The sequence below is a fragment of the Manduca sexta genome, chromosome 27 (assembly GCF_014839805.1).
Source record: "Manduca sexta isolate Smith_Timp_Sample1 chromosome 27, JHU_Msex_v1.0, whole genome shotgun sequence".
Classification (NCBI taxonomy): Eukaryota; Metazoa; Arthropoda; class Insecta; order Lepidoptera; family Sphingidae; genus Manduca; species Manduca sexta.
The window spans coordinates 2,699,135-2,721,572 of record NC_051141.1 but is presented as its reverse complement, the minus strand read 5'-3'; the positions used below and the strand labels follow the sequence as shown (position 1 = coordinate 2,721,572).

At 35.6% G+C, this 22,438-nt stretch overlaps 1 protein-coding gene across 1 annotated transcript; it reads left to right on the top strand.

The window, feature by feature from the left end:
• Positions 1–227: 227 nt before the first annotated feature.
• Positions 228–21,802, top strand: LOC115455123 (protein grindelwald; the record flags this gene model as incomplete). The annotated part of the gene is given in 4 exon segments (XM_030183814.2): positions 228–433; positions 14,022–14,087; positions 15,373–15,506; positions 16,993–21,802. Coding segments are annotated over 4 exon segments (714 nt in total). The 3' UTR covers positions 17,308–21,802.
• Positions 21,803–22,438: the final 636 nt, after the last annotated feature.

Here is a 22,438-nt window from a genome sequence, read left to right as displayed (position 1 = left end):
TAATTCTTACCATGGGCACGGGGGGATATTAAATGCTTTGTCCTGTACACAGTTATGTCAATATGGTCTTTATAGTGCATAATTTTACATTTATTTTGTTTTTGTGGAAATAAACTTATTATTATTATTAATGTAAAAAAATAAATATATTCTATATCATTTGCCAACTACGTAAGTTTCGTGAAAATTATAAATTAGCTTTGGTTAATCAATAATTCGTCTCGCAGGCCAGAGATGTCGCGACTAGCGTACCTGCTGGCGGTCGCCAGTGCGTCTGCCCAGTTGACCCTGGACGGCATCAGGTGCGGGCAGCTCACCTGCCAGCTGGACGAATACTGCTCCTCGGAGACGAACAGATGCGCCCCCTGCACCACTGTCTGCAACAAGACCCATCATAACTACGACGCTGGGCTCTGTGTCAAGGAGTGTCAAGGTATGTTTGATTATGTAGTAACGCGTATTGGGGTAAATATAAGGGGACAGCGTTCATTGAATTAATTATAGGTAAACTTACTTAAGTAATTGATAATGTTTTTAATAGTGAAGCTCTTTAACCGACGTTACGGTTTGAAGGGTTGCTTTTGCAATATAAAATACAGTACAACACCCACAGTAAGTATCTGACCTATTAAATTTAATTGAAGATGTAATACGATTCCTTTGACAAATCCTACATTTTCTGGTTTGTTTTGCAATGTTCTAATTTTAATAGTATTTATAGTGCCCATGTCAGTTTCAATTTCAAACAGCATTTAAAAAAATGGAACTCGCCCGGTCATTTCTACTCATATTTATAACATTCGTTTATGTATTAAAAATCAACAGCCCTTAATATTAAAGTGACACAATCTGATACACTTATCTTAAGGCTAATAACGGATCATCAACTTAAAAATATCTGTGCACATTCGGTTTTAATGTGGCCGGCATAATTTTGGCGACTAGCGAGGGATTAACACTGATGATATCTCGGCAATCGACACTTTCTGGATACTCTGCTTATCATCAGGTTCGGCAGGACCAGTGGATAAATAATATTTCCAACTCCTCCCTATCTTTCTATTTGATTAATTTCGTTGAGCGATAAAGACAAGTTAGTGTTCAGTGAGAGTCAGCGAGCTTCACCGCTCGGTGTCATAAAATGCGTGCCACTGCTGCTGGCTTACAGGCGTTGTAGTGGTGGGTGTGAGAGTGGGAAAGTCTCTAAACATCAAGTTCAGAAGGGTCACATTGCTATACATTTATATAAAAGAAAAGCAAAAAAAAAATATTTGAATTAATTATTTTAAAAGTATGAACAATGAACATAATCATGTTGAGTTCTTATACAATTGCTATAAAGTTTATAGCTAGTCTATTCTAGATTCAGACATCTGGGCTTAGAGCTCTAAATGAGATCGTAAAGCACAGGTGATTTTAATTAAGATTGTAAACGTCCGGAGCAAAGGACGCCGCTGTTACTGGCCCATACAATTATGGACACAAATGTACAGACAACACCGTGTGTAGGGTTAACACATGATATGTATGATGTCCCCTGTACATACATACGTATGCACTCACGACTTTATCCCACAGGGATAGGAAGGACTATTGAGTGCCACATGCTGCGAATTTAACATCTTGTTTGTCTGTCGTAGGGTCTAAAAAAACCACAAAATGTGTGCTTCAGTGTTTTTATTTTTTTCTTATACGGGCACGATAAACTATCTCAACTGGGCCCTTATTCTGTATGATAGTGTAAACGCGTAACGCGGCCGTGTCATGTTATCTTCGAGAAATGTGCGTGGAATGGTATTCTGTAAGCCAAATTTCTATAGTCCTAAACATGACGCGTTGTGTTACGTGCTTGTTACACACTGTCAAAATAACGTTCGGGATAGAGAATAAGGCCCTTGCACCTGACGGTAAGTGGAATGGAGTCCAATAGAATGTTAAATGACGAGAGATAATTACTCCTCGCCAGTCAATACAATTATGCCGGCCTGTTGGAACCGGTTATACACAGGCTGATGCCGGAACGCGACACACTCTGGGTCACTACGGCGGGTTTTAATATCTTGTGTACGATGGTCGTTATCCGGGCGGACATAAAGTATATCCTACCACCAACAGACCATATAAACACAGTGTGAACATAAAATTAATACGCAGAACTGTTAAGGCATGCGGGGGCCTTATTCTCTATCCCGCACGTTATTTTAACAGTGCGTAACAAGCACGTAACACAACGCATCATGTTTAGGACTATAGAAATTTGGCTTACAGAATACCATTCCACACACATTTCTCGAAGATAACATGAAACGGCCGCGTTACGCGTTTACACTATCATACAGAATAAGGGCCCTGGTCATCAAAGTGAGTGATATTTATTGAGAATGAATACACTGCTCCGTGGCTATACAATTCACTATTCGTAGTTTACATGCGCGCAATGTTCGTGCTGCCGTATTTTAGTTCCAAATACGCTCACAGGGCGCTGTTAAAATGTCCATACAAAACTTACATGACACATACTCGTGTTAGGGGTGCTTGCCCTACGACCTCCGTCTCTAGGACTGGAGTCTTAATCGAAATTATTTTTATATGCTTAAGTGTTGCATTGACGTCACAGTGCAATGGGACAAAGACAGCTGATAAAAGACGTTTAGACTTAATCGATCCTCACTTTCCAAATTCCTCCAAAACATTACGTCATACGTATCTACCAACAATATTGGAGTATTGGTTCACACGTCGCGACGCTTCTCGTGGGAAACCGACGTAGCCAAGCATTGAATATCACTAATACAGCAAAGAACCGTGCGAAACAAGCTGACCACTATTGTGTCTCACGGTAACGCGATACTTTAAGATAACGTCCTCTTCACGAAACAGAGTTAATACTAGAACATAGAACAATTACAATTGGTTTGAGATAATGTGTTGTGAAGCTCTATTTGACTTTATTATTATTTACTTAACTAGTTTTGATAAAGTATGGAGTGAGATCAGTGGCGTCAGGCGTGCCTACTGCTTTGGGTATGGGCAAGCCAAAGTAGCACAAAAAAAAGATCGCGTCTTCGGTTCATATAAAATGTGCGTTAGAAAATAAAATAGGTATCGAATATAATTTTGCCTGTCTCGGAGAGTGGTAGTCGAGCCGCGCACGCAATAAGTACAACTATGCCACCGAGATAACTTATAATATGTTAGGCACTTTAATCTAAAGATGGTTTTGACCCATCGTGACGTCTGAACGAAATTTCATGTGGTTTAATAACAAATAAACTGTATAAATTATCCACTACTCTCATAGAAACACTACCATTACTCTGGTGTCGATGCGCACGATTTGTTTAAACTACTGTACCTACTCAATTGACGAGGTAAACTAGTTCAAATTCGCTGTTTACCAAAATTATAAAATAAAATGCATTCAAAATAAAACTGAATGTGATTTAGAATACATTCTGTTGATAGCACCGATTAATTGAAGAATCATTATTTTCAATACAATTAAATGATTATTCGCGTATGGGAGCATCCAAAACGACAATAGATTATGCCGTTGTAAATACCTTATAGTTTCTTGAAGTCAGGCGTACATTTCGCGCCACTCGCCAGCTAATATGAAGTTGTTGTTGTCCACCATAACCTCACAAAATTACCTATTCTCGCCGATAAAACTTTTCACACACTTTAAACCATCACAAAAAATCATTTCACTAATTTACTTTGTATTTAAATGTTTAAAATAACAAAAGAAACGTAATAAACACAAATACTTAAAAATGTATCACCGGCTTAATCAAAACAAACAACTGATGTTGCCAGTTCCGCAAAAAAAATCTATAAAATTACTGCTCAAAATGTGACAAAAACTTTTTGATACGTAAAATTATAGTGCAAATACATTACAATTATTATAATAATGCAATTTTAATTAAAGTTATACTAAAATTATCAGAAAATCATAATAATTTAAAAGATTAATAATTTAAATAAGGAATATTACGCGGAACAAATGCTACTATAATAAAAGTAAGTTTAACTTGGCAACCTCGAATTTTATACAATATCTATGCAGGCAATAGCCTGGGTTATTTTTCAGTACTGATTGATATAGTAACCTACTACAGCTATACATATGTGGTAGAATTTTAGCCATATTCTATCCATGAGTGTGAGAGAGAAGGAAATATTGATGCAAAAAGCCTCGTAAAACCCAACGAGAGTGAAAGTGATGAATATATTTTGTGTGCGAGTTTGGTATTATGATCAAAATGTGTGTATATTGATACGGTGTGGGTGTGGTAGTGTGTGTTAGGTGCTGTTGTGTGTTTGTAGGTGCGCTCGAGGCGAACCGATGCAGTGCAGCGAGACATAGCGCGGGAATGTTTTATAAAATTATGATTATGATTATTATGATATCTTTTATCCCACTTATCTTCGTCGTTTTTCAATTTGAAGTGAGTACAACACATTTAAAGTATTGCAGGAACTTGGCTTAGTTTTTACAACCGGGTTTTTGTCTGAACTCACCTTTGGAGTATTAAAGGCAAATCATGATAGAAATACCCACACAAAATGTTGGCCATGGATTCGATCGATTTGGATTCGATCCTAAGTGTTGTTACAGAACCATTGATGTCGACAAAATCACCTAATGCCTATTCAAATATGCGTTCTTCATCAGGCATTTAGTTACAGAAATAACCATACCATAAAAACACTGTATATATAGAATAATTATTTTGAAACAAATAAGGAATAAAAGACGCTCTGGTAAAAAGTGCGAAATGTCTTCAATGTTCTTCCTAAAATTCTCGAAATATATTAGACCAGATATCAATACCGACTTATCCATACAGCTTTACAAGTCATATTAATGTCAGAATTTTTACTTGTATTTCTGACGTGGTTATACCTCGAATGCTATCTAGCAATCGAGTATGACGCATATCGAATCCCCAGTTCCGGTGAATAAAAAAGTAATTGATATTTGGAAATTTCAATACGCTGGGTTTATTGCTTCTGTAGTATATCCGCTGAGTTTTATCTAACTGTTGCAGAGTATTGTTGTCTTATCCTCGGTGAAGTTTTAGGTCTAGCACATAATTTTTGAAGTAGTATTATTTTGTTAATTAGAATTACAACATTTTTAGTTTTGAAAGGGGATATTAAATAAGGTATTTACTGGTCGTTAATATTTTATACGTGAGAATTCGTTTGGGTTGGTGTTTGAATATGTATAACAGCCGCAACGTACTTTTAGGCGGTGACTCGTGACGAGACGTCTAATATAGATCTGTCATTATATATACGTATCAAAATATGTACAGACCGCCACAAAATTAACTGAACAAATTCAAAATGGTTCCGCACATTAATCGAAATATATTTTTTTATGTAAAACGTAGTAATCCCTCTGAAATTCCATTTTAGTGAGGAAAAAACATTTGTTGATATGCAGAAAATGTGTAAAGGCGATTTGAAATTTTGAATTTGTTCAGCTACTTTTTTGCCTGGCCGTAAATATTGCACAACTTAAATGTTGCCAAATTAATTTGACTTGAAAAAATTAAAGACATTTTTAGAGTGCTTGTTACGTTCGAAGAGAGACCCAGAAATTTTCCTTACATTTTAAACAAAGTTGAGGAAATTTCGAAATATGATTGTTTAAGAAACCTTAAGGTCTCAATTGTCGTGTAAATAAAATGTTTTTCTTTACCCACTTATTGTGAAAATTTCTTTAACTGCTTCCACGAAACGCCATAAAGGGTTCTTTTCATTATACTGTGTAGTTTATTATATGTGGTTAGGTGGTATAACCTGAGAAAAATTTATACACTGTTTCTTTTTTATTGCTTTGCACTGGATATAATGTCCTTCAAACCGGAACACAACAGTGACTACACACTTTTGCTTAGCGGCAGAAATAGACATTGCGGTAGCACCTATCCAGGCGGACTCTCACATATAAGAACCTACCACCAGTATACTTGTCGAATTCAAAACCTCCTCCGTTTTTAGTCAGTTAAAAATATTTTAGCTAATTCACAATATTGATGAACATGTTATCTCCGTAACGTCAACCGCCATTTTCAATAAACAATCCCAATCGCTTTTTTGACATATCTCAAAAATGAACCAATCAGAACAAAGTATTTTGTGATATACGTCCAAATGAATTATTTTGATTGGTTGATTCTCGGAATCGGATTGAAGATTGAGATTAAGTTTGATTATTGATAACGGTTGTTAGCTGAAATCACGACATGTGTAGTGATTTTTTTATATTAATTTATTTGTGAGTGAAGTTGATTTGTACCTGGACACTCTGCATTAGGCATTATTGGCGGAATAAGTACTTAGTAATAAACAATTTTATTTATAATCTAAAGTTAAAGGCATACAGGGCGGATGATATTTTAAGAATCCTTTCTTTTATTTCCATCCTAAATTAATTACCGATCTGGATTGGTATCTATTTTACCGTGAAAATAAAGTAATGCAAGTAACATGCGAGTGTTGTGGTAAAACTTCATTTTGATTGATACGCCTTTGAAGCTATTTCGACCGCATGTATAAATAGGCTCGCCCCCTATCAAATATGGCGCAAAAGTAGATGCTCTGTTTGCACCTCTGCCTACCACTCCGGGGTAAAAGGCGTGTGTGCCAATGGATATCCTAACCAGTGTTTTCTTCTTTTATGGGGTTGCAGACCTAAAACTAAGGTAATTTAGTTAAGCAGCTCGTGTAGGTGCCATATTTTGTTCATATTTGTGTTATGTGTAGGCCACAAACTATACAAACTAACCTATATACTGTAATCACTTTGAAATAAAAGCTTTAGTATCTAAGTAAGGCTGAAACTACTTTGAACCTTCGCAACGAAAAACGTTAAAATGAGAAAATTTTTAAAAATCACTCGTTTCTTAAGAATTTTGAGCGGTTTTGTACGCGAGAGGTTATCGATCTCCGTAGGTGATATAGTGGGGGCATCCCTTGCTTTGATGAAGATGACTCAACATCATAAAAAATAACTTCAACATTGTAATATTTTAGTTTGGATTCGAACCCGTAACTATCACGAAGTGCTGCAAGTTTATCGATATTAAAACATTGTTTCGATATTAATTCGATGCGAGAAGGGACTGGTCTCTGGAACCGGTTCCTGCCGGTAACCGGGGTCTACGTTCAGCGAAGCTATGATAAACGCCCGGCACAAACGTTAATACATTACTGACCTCCAATGAACTTTTCCGTACAGACTCTTAGTCTAAGCTGCATTCATAATAATAACCATGTATGAGTCACATTATCTGTTTTGGCGAAATTGTTTACGGTCAACCTGCAATGGTTTTTTAATTTTAAATTTTCTGCATTCCTACTCTATTTTTATTGTGCCACATCTCAAAAGCCTCAAAATGAGTACTTAAAATGGGCATAAAGTGTTTTCTTCAAGTATTAATATGTAGATACGGTTTCAAAAATATAAGGAATTCTAACTAGAGTTTTATATGAAAATTAAACTTCATATCATTAGACAATATTATGTAGAAAAGCAAAAATTACGTTAGTAAAATACAGATGTCACTACTAGCATCATAAATGGGATTGTTTTGGTATTTACCCCAGAACTTAAAGGTCTATTAATTTGTCAGTTAAAGTAATCTATATAAGTTACGTAAATTAGACTCGACAATGAAGACAATTCGTATTTCCTCTCCGAAAAAAACACACGTTTTTGGTACTCCGTATAACTAACTAAACTAATTTTCAGTATATCGTTGTATAAGCAATCCGTTTTTATATGACGAGTCGCATCCTTTTTGCAGACGGTGGTAAGAATAAATATCCGTCGCTATATCACAGTAGATCCACAAATATAACTTGTTAGTTACCTTTTAACTCGCGCAATCAGAGCCGGCCTTGCAGTCGCGCGTTATGTGATAGAATTTTTATCCAGAATGCTCCCTCGGGATAAGTATCACGCACGTAAATTCGTGGGTAAGTAGCAAATGTAATAAAATATACGCCGTAGCTTATTGTCAGTTTTGCTCATTTTAAAGTCCTTTTTCGAAGTAAAAAGTTCTGTGATGTATTAGTCAAGAATAATGTTTTGTATTAGTGAGAAATAATTTCAGCCGCGGACTCACGTTTTTTGAGAATATACCAAAACAAACTATGTATTATTTATTATTGAAAATATATAAAACTTACTCTATTGCTTGTGATTACAAGCAATGCAAACATTTAAATTAATTTTTAGAGTTTGTAACGGAGAACTACTAAACTTGAGGCAAAGGGATAGTTGTATCTAATATGGTTGCTTGATTAAGTCCTTTTTTGTCGGATGAACTTGATTCTAATCTACCTTTTATAGGCATTGTAGAACAGGTCCCATGTGCAGTAAGGCTAAATGTTTTAACATGACCGAACGTTGTTGATAATCCTAATTAGTTTTGTTATGCAACCGTCATGGAAAAAAAATTATGAGAAACACAAAATGCTAATTAATCATAATACTACCATCAATTAAAATGTAACGGTATTGTATTAAATGATAATGCTGACTTAAATTAATACTGTATAACAGAAAATGGTGCTCTACCTTCGCTGTTTTCGGTGAATCGCGTAGTCCGTGCTAAGAGAGATTAACGAAGTCTCAAAGTGGCTCTTTTACTACGATTGGCAAAATAGAGCGTATACTGGACTGCTTTTCTTAAATACACCGGTTGTCCCTTTTGGTCCTTGTCACTCTGACGGATTTTTAGCTTTGAGTACAACTTTACATATCCGACCAGATAATAACATGGTTTTGAATTTCCCTGCCCTCTTCTAAAAAATATATGCTCTTTTCTTGGTGCTTTTAATTAGGAGACGAGCTTGCCGTTCGCTTGATGGTAAGCGATATGACTGCCTATAAGCAGTAGAAACACCATGCAACACTTGAATTATACAATATTGTTTGGTATTTCACTACACTCGCCATTCTGAGACATGAAATGTTAAGTATCATGTCCAGTTACACTAGCTATGTATATATTATTTTTCAAAAAACAATTTTCATGTGATGTCAATATAACTCCAAATCTATGACTGTGTACTCGTATTATAGTTACACTACGGAATTACAAAATACATATCCATATCGCTAATCTCAGGAACAACTGGTTCGAATTGAAAATTCTTTTAGTGTTGGATAGCCTATTTATTGAGGAAGTCTATAGTCTATAGTCACGCTTACACCCACAGAAGTAGATCTAAAAAGGATATTTTAAAACAAAATCCCCGTCGCATTTGTCAGCCTATCTGAACGCTATAAACTGAAAATTACTCAACACATTTCGATGAAATTTGGTGTGGTGATAGTATGAGACCCTGGAAATGACATAAGCTACTTTCTATCCCGGGACGATATATAACGGGACTTTTTTCCCGGAAAACGCTTTCATACGAGCGAAGTTGGAAGCAAACGCTAGTTATAGGATAGATACCAGTCAGTGTTTGATAAAATGAACTGACATTGCAGTTATTATTTAGTTTTCTTTGAGATCGCATTTTGAATTCTATTTTACCGTTTATTAGTCTTGCAAAGAAGCCTTTGTTCAATTTATTGTGTGTTATACAAAGTACGCTTTAAGTAGTAATTTAATTTAATAAGATTATGTCGATGGGAACAGTTTTTTGATTCATTCGAAGAATATTTTTATTTTATTTGAATAATAACTATGCTCTTTTCTTGTGTGGGAAAGCCCGGTTAAATACTACGTAGTTCATAGCTTAATGGTGATAGGTCTCTCATATCTGAGAGTCCGCCTGGTTAGGTACCACCGCAATGTCTATTTCTGCCGCCAAGCAGCAGTGTATAGTTACTGTTGTGTTCCGGTTTGAAGGACATTGTAGCCAGTGTAATAACTGACATAATAAGATTTAACATCTCATGTCTTAAGATGGCGAGCGCAGTGGACTACTAATTTGTAATTCATGGTGTTCGATGGTGTTTCTACTGTTTATGGGCGGTCGTATTGTTTACCACCAAGAGAACGGCAAGCTCGTCTCGTATTACAAAAAAATAAAAAAAATGTGTATTTCTGCCATCAAGTAACATAATGCACTGTTATGTTCCGAATTTTTGATTGTTACTAGACATTATGGAACTTAACATGTGATATTTTAGGCTGATATTCTAATGCAGTCACTCATTTCTTGAAATACAAAGCTCAAGCCATATTGTTACTTTGTATAATCGTGTCTCTTAGTCATATAAAATATATAAACACATAATTTAGTAAATATTTAATATAATAACAAAACTTTCACACAATTAATCACGAATTAACATATCCGTACTACAATGCAATATATTTGACGAGCCGAGCAACTGGCATCACATGTTGAAAGACGATCTTTAATGGCCGCAACAATAACGTTACGCTCTGTTGACGACGACAGGTACTCACACACACACACGCACGGACGCACACAGGAGTTAGTGTGTGTGTGTGTGTTTGTGTACAGGTGGGGTTTTGTTTATGAATTGCATAAGTGTCATGGCGCACGTTATGTTGCAATTAAACTATGGCGAATAACTTCTCGCTCGTCTATATTAGCTGAAACAATAGCGTTAATGGTTTATGTTCATGGTTTATATTGACAATTTATTAAAGGGAAATCATTAGGAAATTATTAGAAGTAGTTTGTTTAACCCTACAGGTCTACGCGCAAAACCACGTCTCAAAAGTCATCTCGGAAACTATTATTCCAATATAATTAATACAATATACAACGATCTATTGTTCAGCTATCGGTTACTGAGAATTTACCCGAAGCTCCAACTTAGAAATTCGAAACTATGTTTACAGTTTGTCCCGTGAAAATGATGTCCAAAGGAAAAGTTTAAAAGCAAAAGACAAACCTTCTGTATACGGTTTTAAGTTCGTGAAATTGATTATTACCGACCAAATTCTTTTAACAAAGGGAAACTTCTGTGCTGGTTTACGGATTTCGGTCCTTTTACAACGAACCCACTTCTCTGGTGCTGCATAGTCTGTCAGCAACAGGATAAGTTTAACAACAGGATTTTGGAAGTCTGAAAATCTTTTCTTTTTCTGAGTTTCATTCATCAGTTCCTCATCCTCACTTGAAGTAAGGGATGGTCACTATCAGCTCAAATAGTTGAAAACTTATTCCCTTATTTATGCTTATAGATCTGTGTCCAATACCATGTTGGCATTACGCTGGTTTCGATACCAACAAGTTTACTGCAATATACGTTGAAAATGGAATTGTTACATTCGTTTTAACGCTGCGTTCCTGCACATAGCGTGTGTGAAGCGTGTGTGGGCATCACGCACACACACAAGCGGAGGGCAAGCACCTGTCTTTTTAAACACGTTTACTCTATTCAATAAGAGTTTACTTAAGACGCATTTACTGAATAAACACAAGAGATATTTTTGCCTTCATTTTGATATTATGAAATTTAAAAAGGTTTTAATAGGAAATATAGTGTCGTAGCGGTGGTTTTTTTGAGAGGTGTTAAGGCCTAAGAAGGCGTTTAAGGTAGCATAAGGAAGCATAAATTGAAATAGTCTTTGTGCTCGGTTTGGTAGTATGCTCGGAAACGATTAACCTCTTCATCTTTTATTTCATTCATAGTAGACTACTAGCTGTGGAAGTATATTTAAAGATTTTTGTTAATTACTTTGAATGACGAGACGAGCTTGCCGTTAGCCTGATGGTAAGTAATACGACCGCCCATAAACAGTAGAAACACCATCAGATACCTTTAATTACAAAGTATTGTTTGGTATTCCACCGCGCTCGCCATCCTGAGACATAAGATGTTAAGTCTCATTATGTCCAGTAGTTACACTGGCTACAATGTCCTTTAAACCGGAACACAACAGTGACTACACACTGCCACTTGGTGGCAATAATAGATATTGCGGTGGTACCTACTCAGGTGGACTCTCACATATAAGAGACCTACCACCAGTGCATACAAGATATCCCTTATTGTACAATATATTATAACTATAACACATGAGCTCATTATGTGTTTAGTGGTGTTTGACAATATAATTTTAATAACTACGAGTAATAGTGCAAATACAATCAGCTAGACCGACTAGAAACCAATTCCAATAAACTATCTCAACTGGGCCCTTATTCTGTATCATAGTGTAAGCGCGTAACACGGCCGTGTCATGTTATCTTCGAGAAATGTGCGTGGAATGGTTGGTATTCTGTAAGCCAAATTTCTATAGTCCTAAACATGATGCGTTGTGTTACGTATGCTTGTTACACACTGTCAAAATAACGTGCGGGATAGAGAATAAGGCCCCTGTTAATGACAAGTTAATGGTAAAAATGAACCAATCAAACAACTTATCTGCAAATATATCTTACTTTATCCTACCATATGTTGCACGGTGCACCTACCTACCGTGTCGTTCTAAATACTACCCTAAAGCCGATTAATAGAAAATACCTTTGGAATCAAGTTCCCCCATATACTTATCTGTATAAATACATTAATTAATATATAATTTATTCAGATGAGTCCATTTTCGCTATAGATCCTACGGTAGTGGTTAAAAACGTTTATAGGTAACGAAAAACTAAGGTAACAGTCGAACAGGTTTGATTCTCAGATCGGAAAACATTGGAATTTGTTGCATTAAAATCCTTTAGGGAACTCACGCTGCATTTACTCAACATCATAGGGAAGGGATAGAGGTCGATAGATAAGAAAATACTGTGTAATATTGGATAATGAACTACCTTTTGTTTTTTATATACTATTATTATCTATTACCTTTCCTATTTGAATCCGTAACAAGGGAATAAATTCATGTGGAAATATGTGTAACGCAAACATCGTGTCAATAATATGTCGCATTCCTGATATGGAACTATAATTAATTGTTTCGCTTTGAATTGATTTAATAACAATCCAATTTAACGCAAATTCGTAACTGTAAGGCTTTTACATGAATCATTTACTAATTAACCCACTTATCCGGTGACTGCGTGGGTAGCGTAGTTGTACTGGATACGCAGTGCGGCAGAGCTTAGGGGTCCTGCGTTCGAACCCGGGATGGGCAAAGTTATATTTGGGTTTTTCTGCTCAGTATCAATCCGGAGTCTGGAATTTGTGCCCGATATGGCGATAGGCTCGCCCCTGTCACCTCATGGGACGGAACACACGGCGAAAAGTGGGTGCCATGGTTTCGCCTCTGCATAGCCCTTGTTTGTTTTTTTTTATACGAAGGGTCGACCAGGGTAGTATTCAGGTATTTCACGGGAACTTATTACAGTCCTACAGAAACCTGACGTGTTGACGTGCCAATTGATTTTGCGTGCCTCATCCTTAGAATTCCCCGATATATATCTAAGGCCCGTAGTGTATACCCCATTCTTAATGTATTTTGGTTGGTCACGGCCTATGGATTGGTTATCACCAAGTGACCCACTTGCTTTTTTACCCGTCTATTCTATAAAAAAGAACTGCAAAGCTTGTTTAGGCTTACAGACATATGTTTTGAAATTAAACTAATTTTCCGGATTCTATCGCGGTTTTTTGTTTTTTATTTTTCTCCCGACGTTTCGAAGACTTTGCAGCCTTCATAATCACGGGGGGGACTGAGGTGTTGTTCATCCGCAAAGACAAAGTTACAATATCTACCTACATTTTACAATTATACAACTTTTTTAAAATTTTAGCTGTTGGTGGTCCGATCTACGCAGAATGAGCATATGTTTTCTTGATATTAAATAACCCTCGACACAAATTACCTCTATAAAGTAAAAAAATATATTTGTCGTTTAAGTTTAAGAAATACGTAGTAATTAATATTTTGAACCGACGGTTTTCGCGTTAGGGAACTGCTTAAGAAGCATATTCTTTTTCCATGTCTAGTTTGTTTTTGAAAGCTTATGTCTATTGGATGTAAAACAAAAAATCGAGCTATTCGCCATAAAACAAGATAAACAATACTTATAATATTTTTTATATGTTTCAGGCTATCTACTAGATTTGAGATATCTACGCAGATCCGAAACATCCCCACCACAGAATGATATGAGCAGTAAGTAAATAATATACTAGTAAAGATTATACTAATTTAAGAACATAATATTAAGAAAATGATATTTTGTATTGCAACGCGAATTGCTCTGCGAATGTTTGGGTATCACTTTTTTATTGGAATGCAGTGCATTTTCACGAGAAAGCGACTCGGGTAATATTAAATTAATAATTATTTTATTTGGAAGAAGAACAAGTTACATTTGTAATTGACTAATTGCAATACACCTGATGGTAAAGAAAGGTTGTAAAGCCTAGTACAGCTATAAGAACAAGCCTCGTGTGTGGTCATCACCATTCATTATTAGCCAAAAGTACACTGCTGAACATACGCCTCCTCCAAAGATTTCCGGATGGCCCTATCGAAAGCGGCCTGCATCCAGCGTGTTCCTGCGATCTTTATCAAGTCGTCTGTCCATCTTGCAGATGGACGTCCTGGAGTGTTACTAATATTTAAATCCGCATATTTTTATTACAAAAACTTATGAAAACAATCAACATTTTTGACGCGCGAGTAATTTAGCAAATCTACACTCGAGTATTCGGTGTATTTGGATTTACACCGGCCTTATTTCAAATACTATTTTATTTTCTAAAAAGGATTGTGAGTTATGACTCAGACAATTACAATTAAGACTAACAGTTAGAGGTTACTTATCGGTTAAAACGAAACGCGCTAACGGGGGCACGCTGATAAGAGTTAATACATTTTTATCTGACGTACGTGTGAATGTAGTCATCAAGGTTATTATACTAGTACGGTGCATTAATGCTATGTATACACGAGAGGATTAGATGCTAGACAGGTGGAGACTCAGCCTTAAGTTGAGGCGTGGCACGTCTTAAAACTTTGACATTATACAAAATATTCGTAGTGTGATTTTTTTATATAATTCTGATTTTGTGTTTTGTAATGCGTAAGCGAATTTTAAATAATGAATAACAGATATGGCTTAGCACTTAGACGCGAAATACATCATATTGTATATTCTAGTAAATGTTTTGTATTTTAATGTTGCTCTTTATTTCTATTAGTGGCTGCTCTGCGACTTCGCATGCATGGAATTTTATTTCAATTACTTACGCGCTTCGTATATTTTTATTTGTTATTACTTTAGTGTATTCTTGTACTCAAAAGAATTTCACTTAGCGATATAATGATAATGTTATATATCATAAATAAATAAAATGTGCATCTAAATTTATTCGTTAAGGGAGAGAAGGTAACTATCGGAGCAGATTGTTTCTTTGCTATACTGTCTACATGATATTTGTTTTTCATAAAGGCGTGCAACGTCAAGCTCAGACTGCCCTGATAGTGAGTGGAGTCGCGCTGGCCGTTCTGGTGCTCGTGCTCATCATCCTGTGCCGCGGGAAGGTCTCCTGGCAGTATTTGAAGCAGAAGTGCCAGCCGAGCAAGGTAAGGCATCAGTGGCGAAAAGCCAAATTGTTGGACAAGGAACCCGAGCCAACATAATGTAGGTACTAATATGTATAAATGCGTTTTGAAAATCGTTCTAATGATAATAAGATTTTGCATAAATTACGAAAGGGAAGCCGGTAAAAATCGAGTTATATAACCTCTTCGTATCAATGACAATTAGACGGCAACGACGAATTGTGGGGGAAGGTAGAAAGACAATTGCATTCAGTGAAAAAACAGTCGAACAAAATTTAAGTTAATCGGCCGCAATTTATATTGAAAGAGGTTTTTATGAACAAAGTTTATAGAACATGTTTGTTTTCGCAGCTACCTAACGGAGACGTTTTCAGAATGACAGTTAAGTGGAGTTTGTTATTGGTTTCGACATCGTGTGTCGTTATTGAAAAATATTTTATTAAACATTTATTATTAGTGTTTTATACCTCACATGTCGCAGTCTATTCGAGTGTGAGATGCTGTTTAGTTTCTGTTATGTGTTGTCACTTTGCCCTCGGTTTATCGCCATCTGCATTTATTGAAAACCTTAACTATGTTATTTATTTTCCATATAGGACAGCATCTCATTGCCATTTTCAATAAACGATCCCAATCGCTTTGTTCAATCTATTTAAAAAATGGACCAATCAGAACAAAGTATTTTTTGACATGCGTACAAATGAGTCATTTTGATTGGTTCATTCTCGGAGTTGGATTGATAATTGAGATTGGGATAGTTTGTTGAAATGGGTGTAAGGCGGTAAAACTGGAAATATTTAAATAAGCAGTAACGCCATTCAGAAGTATTTATTACAAAGTATTGTAAGACAATGTATAGAATACGTTGATATTAGGCGAAGTTCATTATGTTTCGTAATTACACTGGTTTTTATTTGCACTGTAATTTTAGTACGTATTTGTGATTGTCCAAGCATTGACTTAGTTGTGGCAGTGTTGCTAATCAGTTAAATTTTTTTTAGTCTTAAGAATTTTGTCACGAAATCTTACCTAGATTTTGTTTGGTACAGTGAGATTGCTGCCAGTCCGGACTCGCTTGAGATGTTACATCTTAATCACACGCAAATATGACTCAAACATATCACGTGTAGAGATGAAGTCATGATATTTACGATAACTTACTTACGATTACCAGTAAAACTGCGGAAGTGAGACAGAATGAGACATCGAAGTCATAAACGAATGCAGGGCGAACAATATTATTATATATTTTGCTATTGCTCTTATAGTTTAATCCCGAATGGGGTGCTTTTAGAAAGAAATGACGGGACGAGCAAGGCCCCTTGGTTCTGACAGCTCATAAATTCTAACAACACCACACGTACTGAAATACAGGACGTGAATGAATGATAAGACGTCATTAAAGACTGATAGTTACTACACTGCTTGAGCTCCAAGCGAGTCCAAGACTGATATAAATAAACGTACTCAGCAATTCAAAGGTTAATAGTTTAATTTTTATTTATAGAATCGGGTGAAGCAGTACCCAGCAGAGCTAACACACCACAATCCCCATGCCGAATCGAACTCGAAACGAGAGTTCAAATTGCAAATCCGCGACCCTGCACCGTCCCGAAGGACCAGCCAACCGCTGAATGTAAAGGATTTGGAAACGAGATCGTCGCAGACGGAAAAGAGTCAGGGAGCCCTCACTCCGAAGACTATAAGCACCGCCATCAGCAACCGACATCCAGCGGAAGATACCACGTTGGATTTCTCGTACGATAACATGGGAATGAACGTTACTCCTCCGGAACAGCCGGCCGCCAGCCACAAGTTCTGAGGGTGCGCCAACTTGAACGAGGCGTTTGTGAGAATAGTCACTCTCAATTCTATCGATGTGTATGATGATATACTTACTAACAAATGACTTATTTATATTCTTGATGTAAGTTTTTGCCAATGTTTTCTTAAATAACCCTTACATATTTGAGGTAAAGTATGAGTTGCGATGTAAAATGTTACTTGCATATTAAGGGTTCTCAAAGTATAGGCAATAGTGGCCAAAACGGACATAGTAATTGTAGGTGCGTTCAGTATTTTATAATTGATATTCAAATCAGTACTTAATTGGTGTGTACTTCATTATTAATAAAACAGTATATACGTACTACTTAAAATTATAGCGCGAAATGCGTCGCGCAACGTGTCGGCCGTGTCGTGTTGATTGTATCTTACGGGTACATCTCATCATATAACTCGGCTTTGAGATACGTTGCGCGTCATGTTGCGCGCCTGTTGTCTAGTTTACGAGGTTGTATTATAATCCCGTACAATAGAGAGCACACCTGTGGCTTATGACCACTTATTTATAGTAGAATGCACTTACGTTAAGTAACTGTAAAGGACTGATGCTCAGTGAAGACAATGGACAACAAAGCAGTTTTTATATAATGTAAATCTTATATTAATAACCTTAGCTTTCATATTACATTGACACCATATTCTAAGATAGCGTTATTAAAATACGAACGTTAACTTTATAAAAATAAGGTTTTAAATAGTTTAACGTAAATAGCTTTGTTGTGCTACGTCCTGATTGGTCTACAGCGTTGGTTTTATAGAGATTATTGTTTAAAATGAGAAGATCTAGAATCTAGATACACCTAGTCCGCTGGGACTTAGTGCTCAATATCTGGAGCGAGGAAATCTTTGTAAAAAATTGGGATGGAATTGCGAACGAAAGATCTTGTAAAAGCGATTATAAAACGATATTAACAGTATTGAAATAAATAGTTTGTAATAAGGAATATATATAGTATTATCACAAATTTCATCACAAGTACTTAAGCAGTAGTTCCGATCATTGTATTTAGATCTGCAAATGTAAAAAAATATATAAGCAAAATATTTTTAAAATACTTACTATACCCAATTTAACCTGCCTTAACGGAATTGTGTATTTTACGCGCCTGCCCTTTGTTTATTAGATTTATCAATTATGTACCTTATTAAATCTAACATAAAAACCATGACCTAAATCCGTTTAAGAAAAGAACAAGATATAAGCTCTTGAAATACGGTGGACGGATAGATGTCAAAAAACCGAATAACCTAATGATATCTAGTGACGTCATCAGGCATTAAGATGCGTGAAACAAAAGAGATAGCGTGCTATCTTCATTTTGTCACATTGTAATTAGTGAAATATTAATTCCTGACCCATTTCTTAACCAACTTTATTGTTGATTTCAGAAAAGAGCTTCTTCTTTGATATTATACAGAATAATTGTCAGAACGCAAATTGTCATCATGATAGAATGTTTATATGATATGTACTGCCTCACACATTCTACTTGATTTCTGGAATAGATGCTTTTGCTTTTTAGGAATTTAGCCTTTATAAATAAATTTTATGATCCAGTTTCAATTTATATTCCCACATACTACATTAAAACAATTTGATAGCCAATACGCCGAAGAGATTAAGTACTGTTGAAAAATTTCTATGTATCGTAAATAATTAGTGAGTAGGTCCCCGATAGGTAATGTAGGTTGAATTGGGTATTACACTTAAAAAGGTATTTTATTAGACTTAAGACTACGTATAAGATGGAACGTGTATTCATATAGCAATAATTAATAGAAATTAACATATCATAATGAAGTTTTATATAAATAAGTTGTATAATGTATATACGACTTTATGTCGTTATGCTGAACTTCAAAATTTATTGGCAGCTTTAAGCTTAGTTGTGCACACCTAGCGAGATTCTAGATATGATCCCAAAGTCGGACATTACATTTTTAAATTTGTCCGGTAGATATGACGTTAGTTTCGCTTTATTCGACGTTATATTGTGGATATACTGTACTTACCTTTTAGCGGGAATAAGCATAAGGTCATATTTTGCATAATAAGCATCAATAAACACTCGGCATACCCGCAGTGTCGTATTTTGTGATTAAAAATTCATTCTAAGAAGTTCAGTTTGCTCATATTTTATAATGCGTTATATTTATGTAAGTCGAGTTTGACTCGTTTTAAAAATAAATATATTATCAGCTTGGCTGAGGTAGTTTCTTTTTTTGTCAATGTATGTTGAGTGTCACGGCTGCCAAATGAAAAGACATTGCTGAACGAAAAATAGAAAGTTCATTCGGTATTGTCGTACATGGCAATACGTGTTTGTATTGAGGTTACGTACGTATGAGAATGGATGCTGGGGATCATTTTGAGAACTGTTCGATCTTTGGTTTCTTCTAATATGGGTTTAAACAATGTTTACAGTTTTGAACCGACACTGCATTGCAATATAAATTATCTTAGAATTATTTCTCGTACGTACATAAAATTTCAATTCTGTGTAATAGTTTTTGTTGTCTATCAACTAGCATTAGTTATAAGTGTGCAATGTGTTGTCCTTCGACGCATCTATTAGATTTGCAATTTAATTAACAATGTATATTGTAATTTTGAGAACAATTAACTAACGTGCTAACTATGTGTCAGTAATTTTGTCTACTTTGTCTACCTATTACTCAAGTAGCCTTTTAACGCTTGTAATCACATAATAACACGTTATTGTCTCTATTGCTTGGGGATAAGTGCTCAAAAATCAGTGTTCATTTTGGTACCGTTTTACCCTGTGTGCGTGTAGCAGTTGCAAAACCAGCCTAATATTATTGAAATAAAATAATAGATTAATACAAATTCTTAAAAACAGTATGAAACTTCAAGAACTCGTCGAAATATAATTGCCGATATATTTTTTACCTACATCAGCCAATTTTTTGTGCCTTTGGTGCGCCATTGTATGAATAAATTTCTAGATCTGCCTCCGAAAATATCCGGTTAATAATAATCCTCAGTTCTAGTGAACACTCGAAGCGAATTCGGTTTGTTTTTTTTTCATTATTTTCCGTGTTTCCGATGAAGGGCGCTGTGATTAAGTCGTATACTGATAATTATTTTCGACGTGTTCGCGAGAGTGCGACTGCATCCAAATAACGGTTGAATTGATTCGATTGCTGCTGAAGTGCTATCCGGTTTTTTGACTGGAGTTCATACTTACCAATGATTTTTAACTGGTGTTTTACTCTTTGTTTTGTTTTAAATAATTTGAGACGATAAATGGTTTAATATTTTGGTCACTTCATAACATTTCTTAGGATTATTTTAGTTGTACGTTTAAGGCTTACAACGTGCGAGTAAGTAGGGTAAATATTTTTTAAGACAATCTACTGATAATTAACCACCGCTTTTGACTAATAAATCCATCTTCACAATCGATTTCGAAAGCCAGGAAAATTACAGAAGGCAGGCCGAAATTGATCTCTAACTTATGCTACACTAAAAATTTCCAGGCCGCTTTGATGAAAAACAAAGAGTAGATTCAATCTTTATAACAAGTGTATTTATATATTGGATTGGGCAAGTTTTTTCACGTCTGCATTTTTTAAGTTTTAGTTACGATTCCCTCCTTCTACAAGGCCGCTCGCACGTCAGACAGACGTCACTCGGTTTAGTAAAGTGGCCAGTGACATGTATTCTTTTGTTACCGCTGTTACTATATATAGCAGCTCGCCAGTAGGCGTGAGGCGGAGGCGAGCTACTACTATGCGAGTGAATGGAACTGACAGCAGCTCGCACGATGTAAGCAAGCGATTATGTTAAATTTACAAGCAGATATAAGTCATATATTATTCGATTTCGCGGTAATATTTTAGTTAGTTATGATAATGCTATTTTTTAGTAAATAGAGGATGACCCATAAGTGCCTTTTGTTAGTAGTTTTAGCTCTCAAAGAGATATTATTTTATAAGGATCCCAAAATGGAGGATAAGACCGGATTCCAATAAAGACATCTACGTGCAACTTTTTATAAGTTATATTTTTTAATTAAAGATTCACACATAGCGGGGATCGAATAATAACTATTCCAACATCAGAGCGTACAATTTAATGAAAATGATTTTATTCCTAGAATTTATACAAGCTCCATATTTCACCATAAGCTTTCGTAGTATATCAATAATGGTTACACCTTTGTGAATTTTCGTACTTTATATTAAAATTCCAGGTAAATTACGCTTTTAGTCTTAAAATTCTGTTAAAAACGTACAGAAACTGCAACAGGCTTTATAATAGGACTTGTTATTACATTGTTTCCGCGAATTTTGGTCAATGAAAGAACGTTGATCAAATTTTAAAAATAGCCGCATATTTTGACGTTTTTCGTGATGACAAGATACGGCGATAAAAACGCTTGCAGGTACCGAGTATTCATTTCAAAAAAAGAAAATTAGATTGTTTAGTTTTTGCCGAAAATGGAAAATGTAACTTTTAGGGCGGGCGGTTCCGTTAAAAACAATAAGAGCAGATATTAACTAGTAGAAATTTTGCAGTAAACTTTCGCGCGTGAAATTTAGGCTTTGATAGTTTTTTTTAAATCTGTAGCCATCGGGCTCTGGGCAACCTTGGATAAAGGCAAAAATGGTTCAAAAAAGTTTGATCAAAAAATCGCCGCGCAGAGCCGAACTATGTTAATTTTTTCCGCTATTAACTGAAATAGATTAGGTTATAGATTTTCCTATGTAAACGATTTATTTGATTAGTTTGAGGCAGTTTGTAGAATACTAGCGAACCCCTCCGCCTTCGCTCGGTTAACACGAAGTATCTATGCCGAGATGCCGGTGATGGCATAAAAGTGTCAACAAGCATTAAAAACTATTGATTCTGATCCTTACTAAACTTCACAGGATCACCCTCTGGTCTAATCCGAAGATTTCCTAAAAAAGTAATTAAAATTTCTCCAGCCATACATGTTTTATCCAACAGGAATATACATACACATTTATTTTTATATGTATATAGTTAGACTACAGTTTTCTACCATTGAGAGTACTAAACTGTTTGTAAGAAGTCAATTATAGTTCTTATCAGCAATCAGATTTTTATTGACTTCATAGGA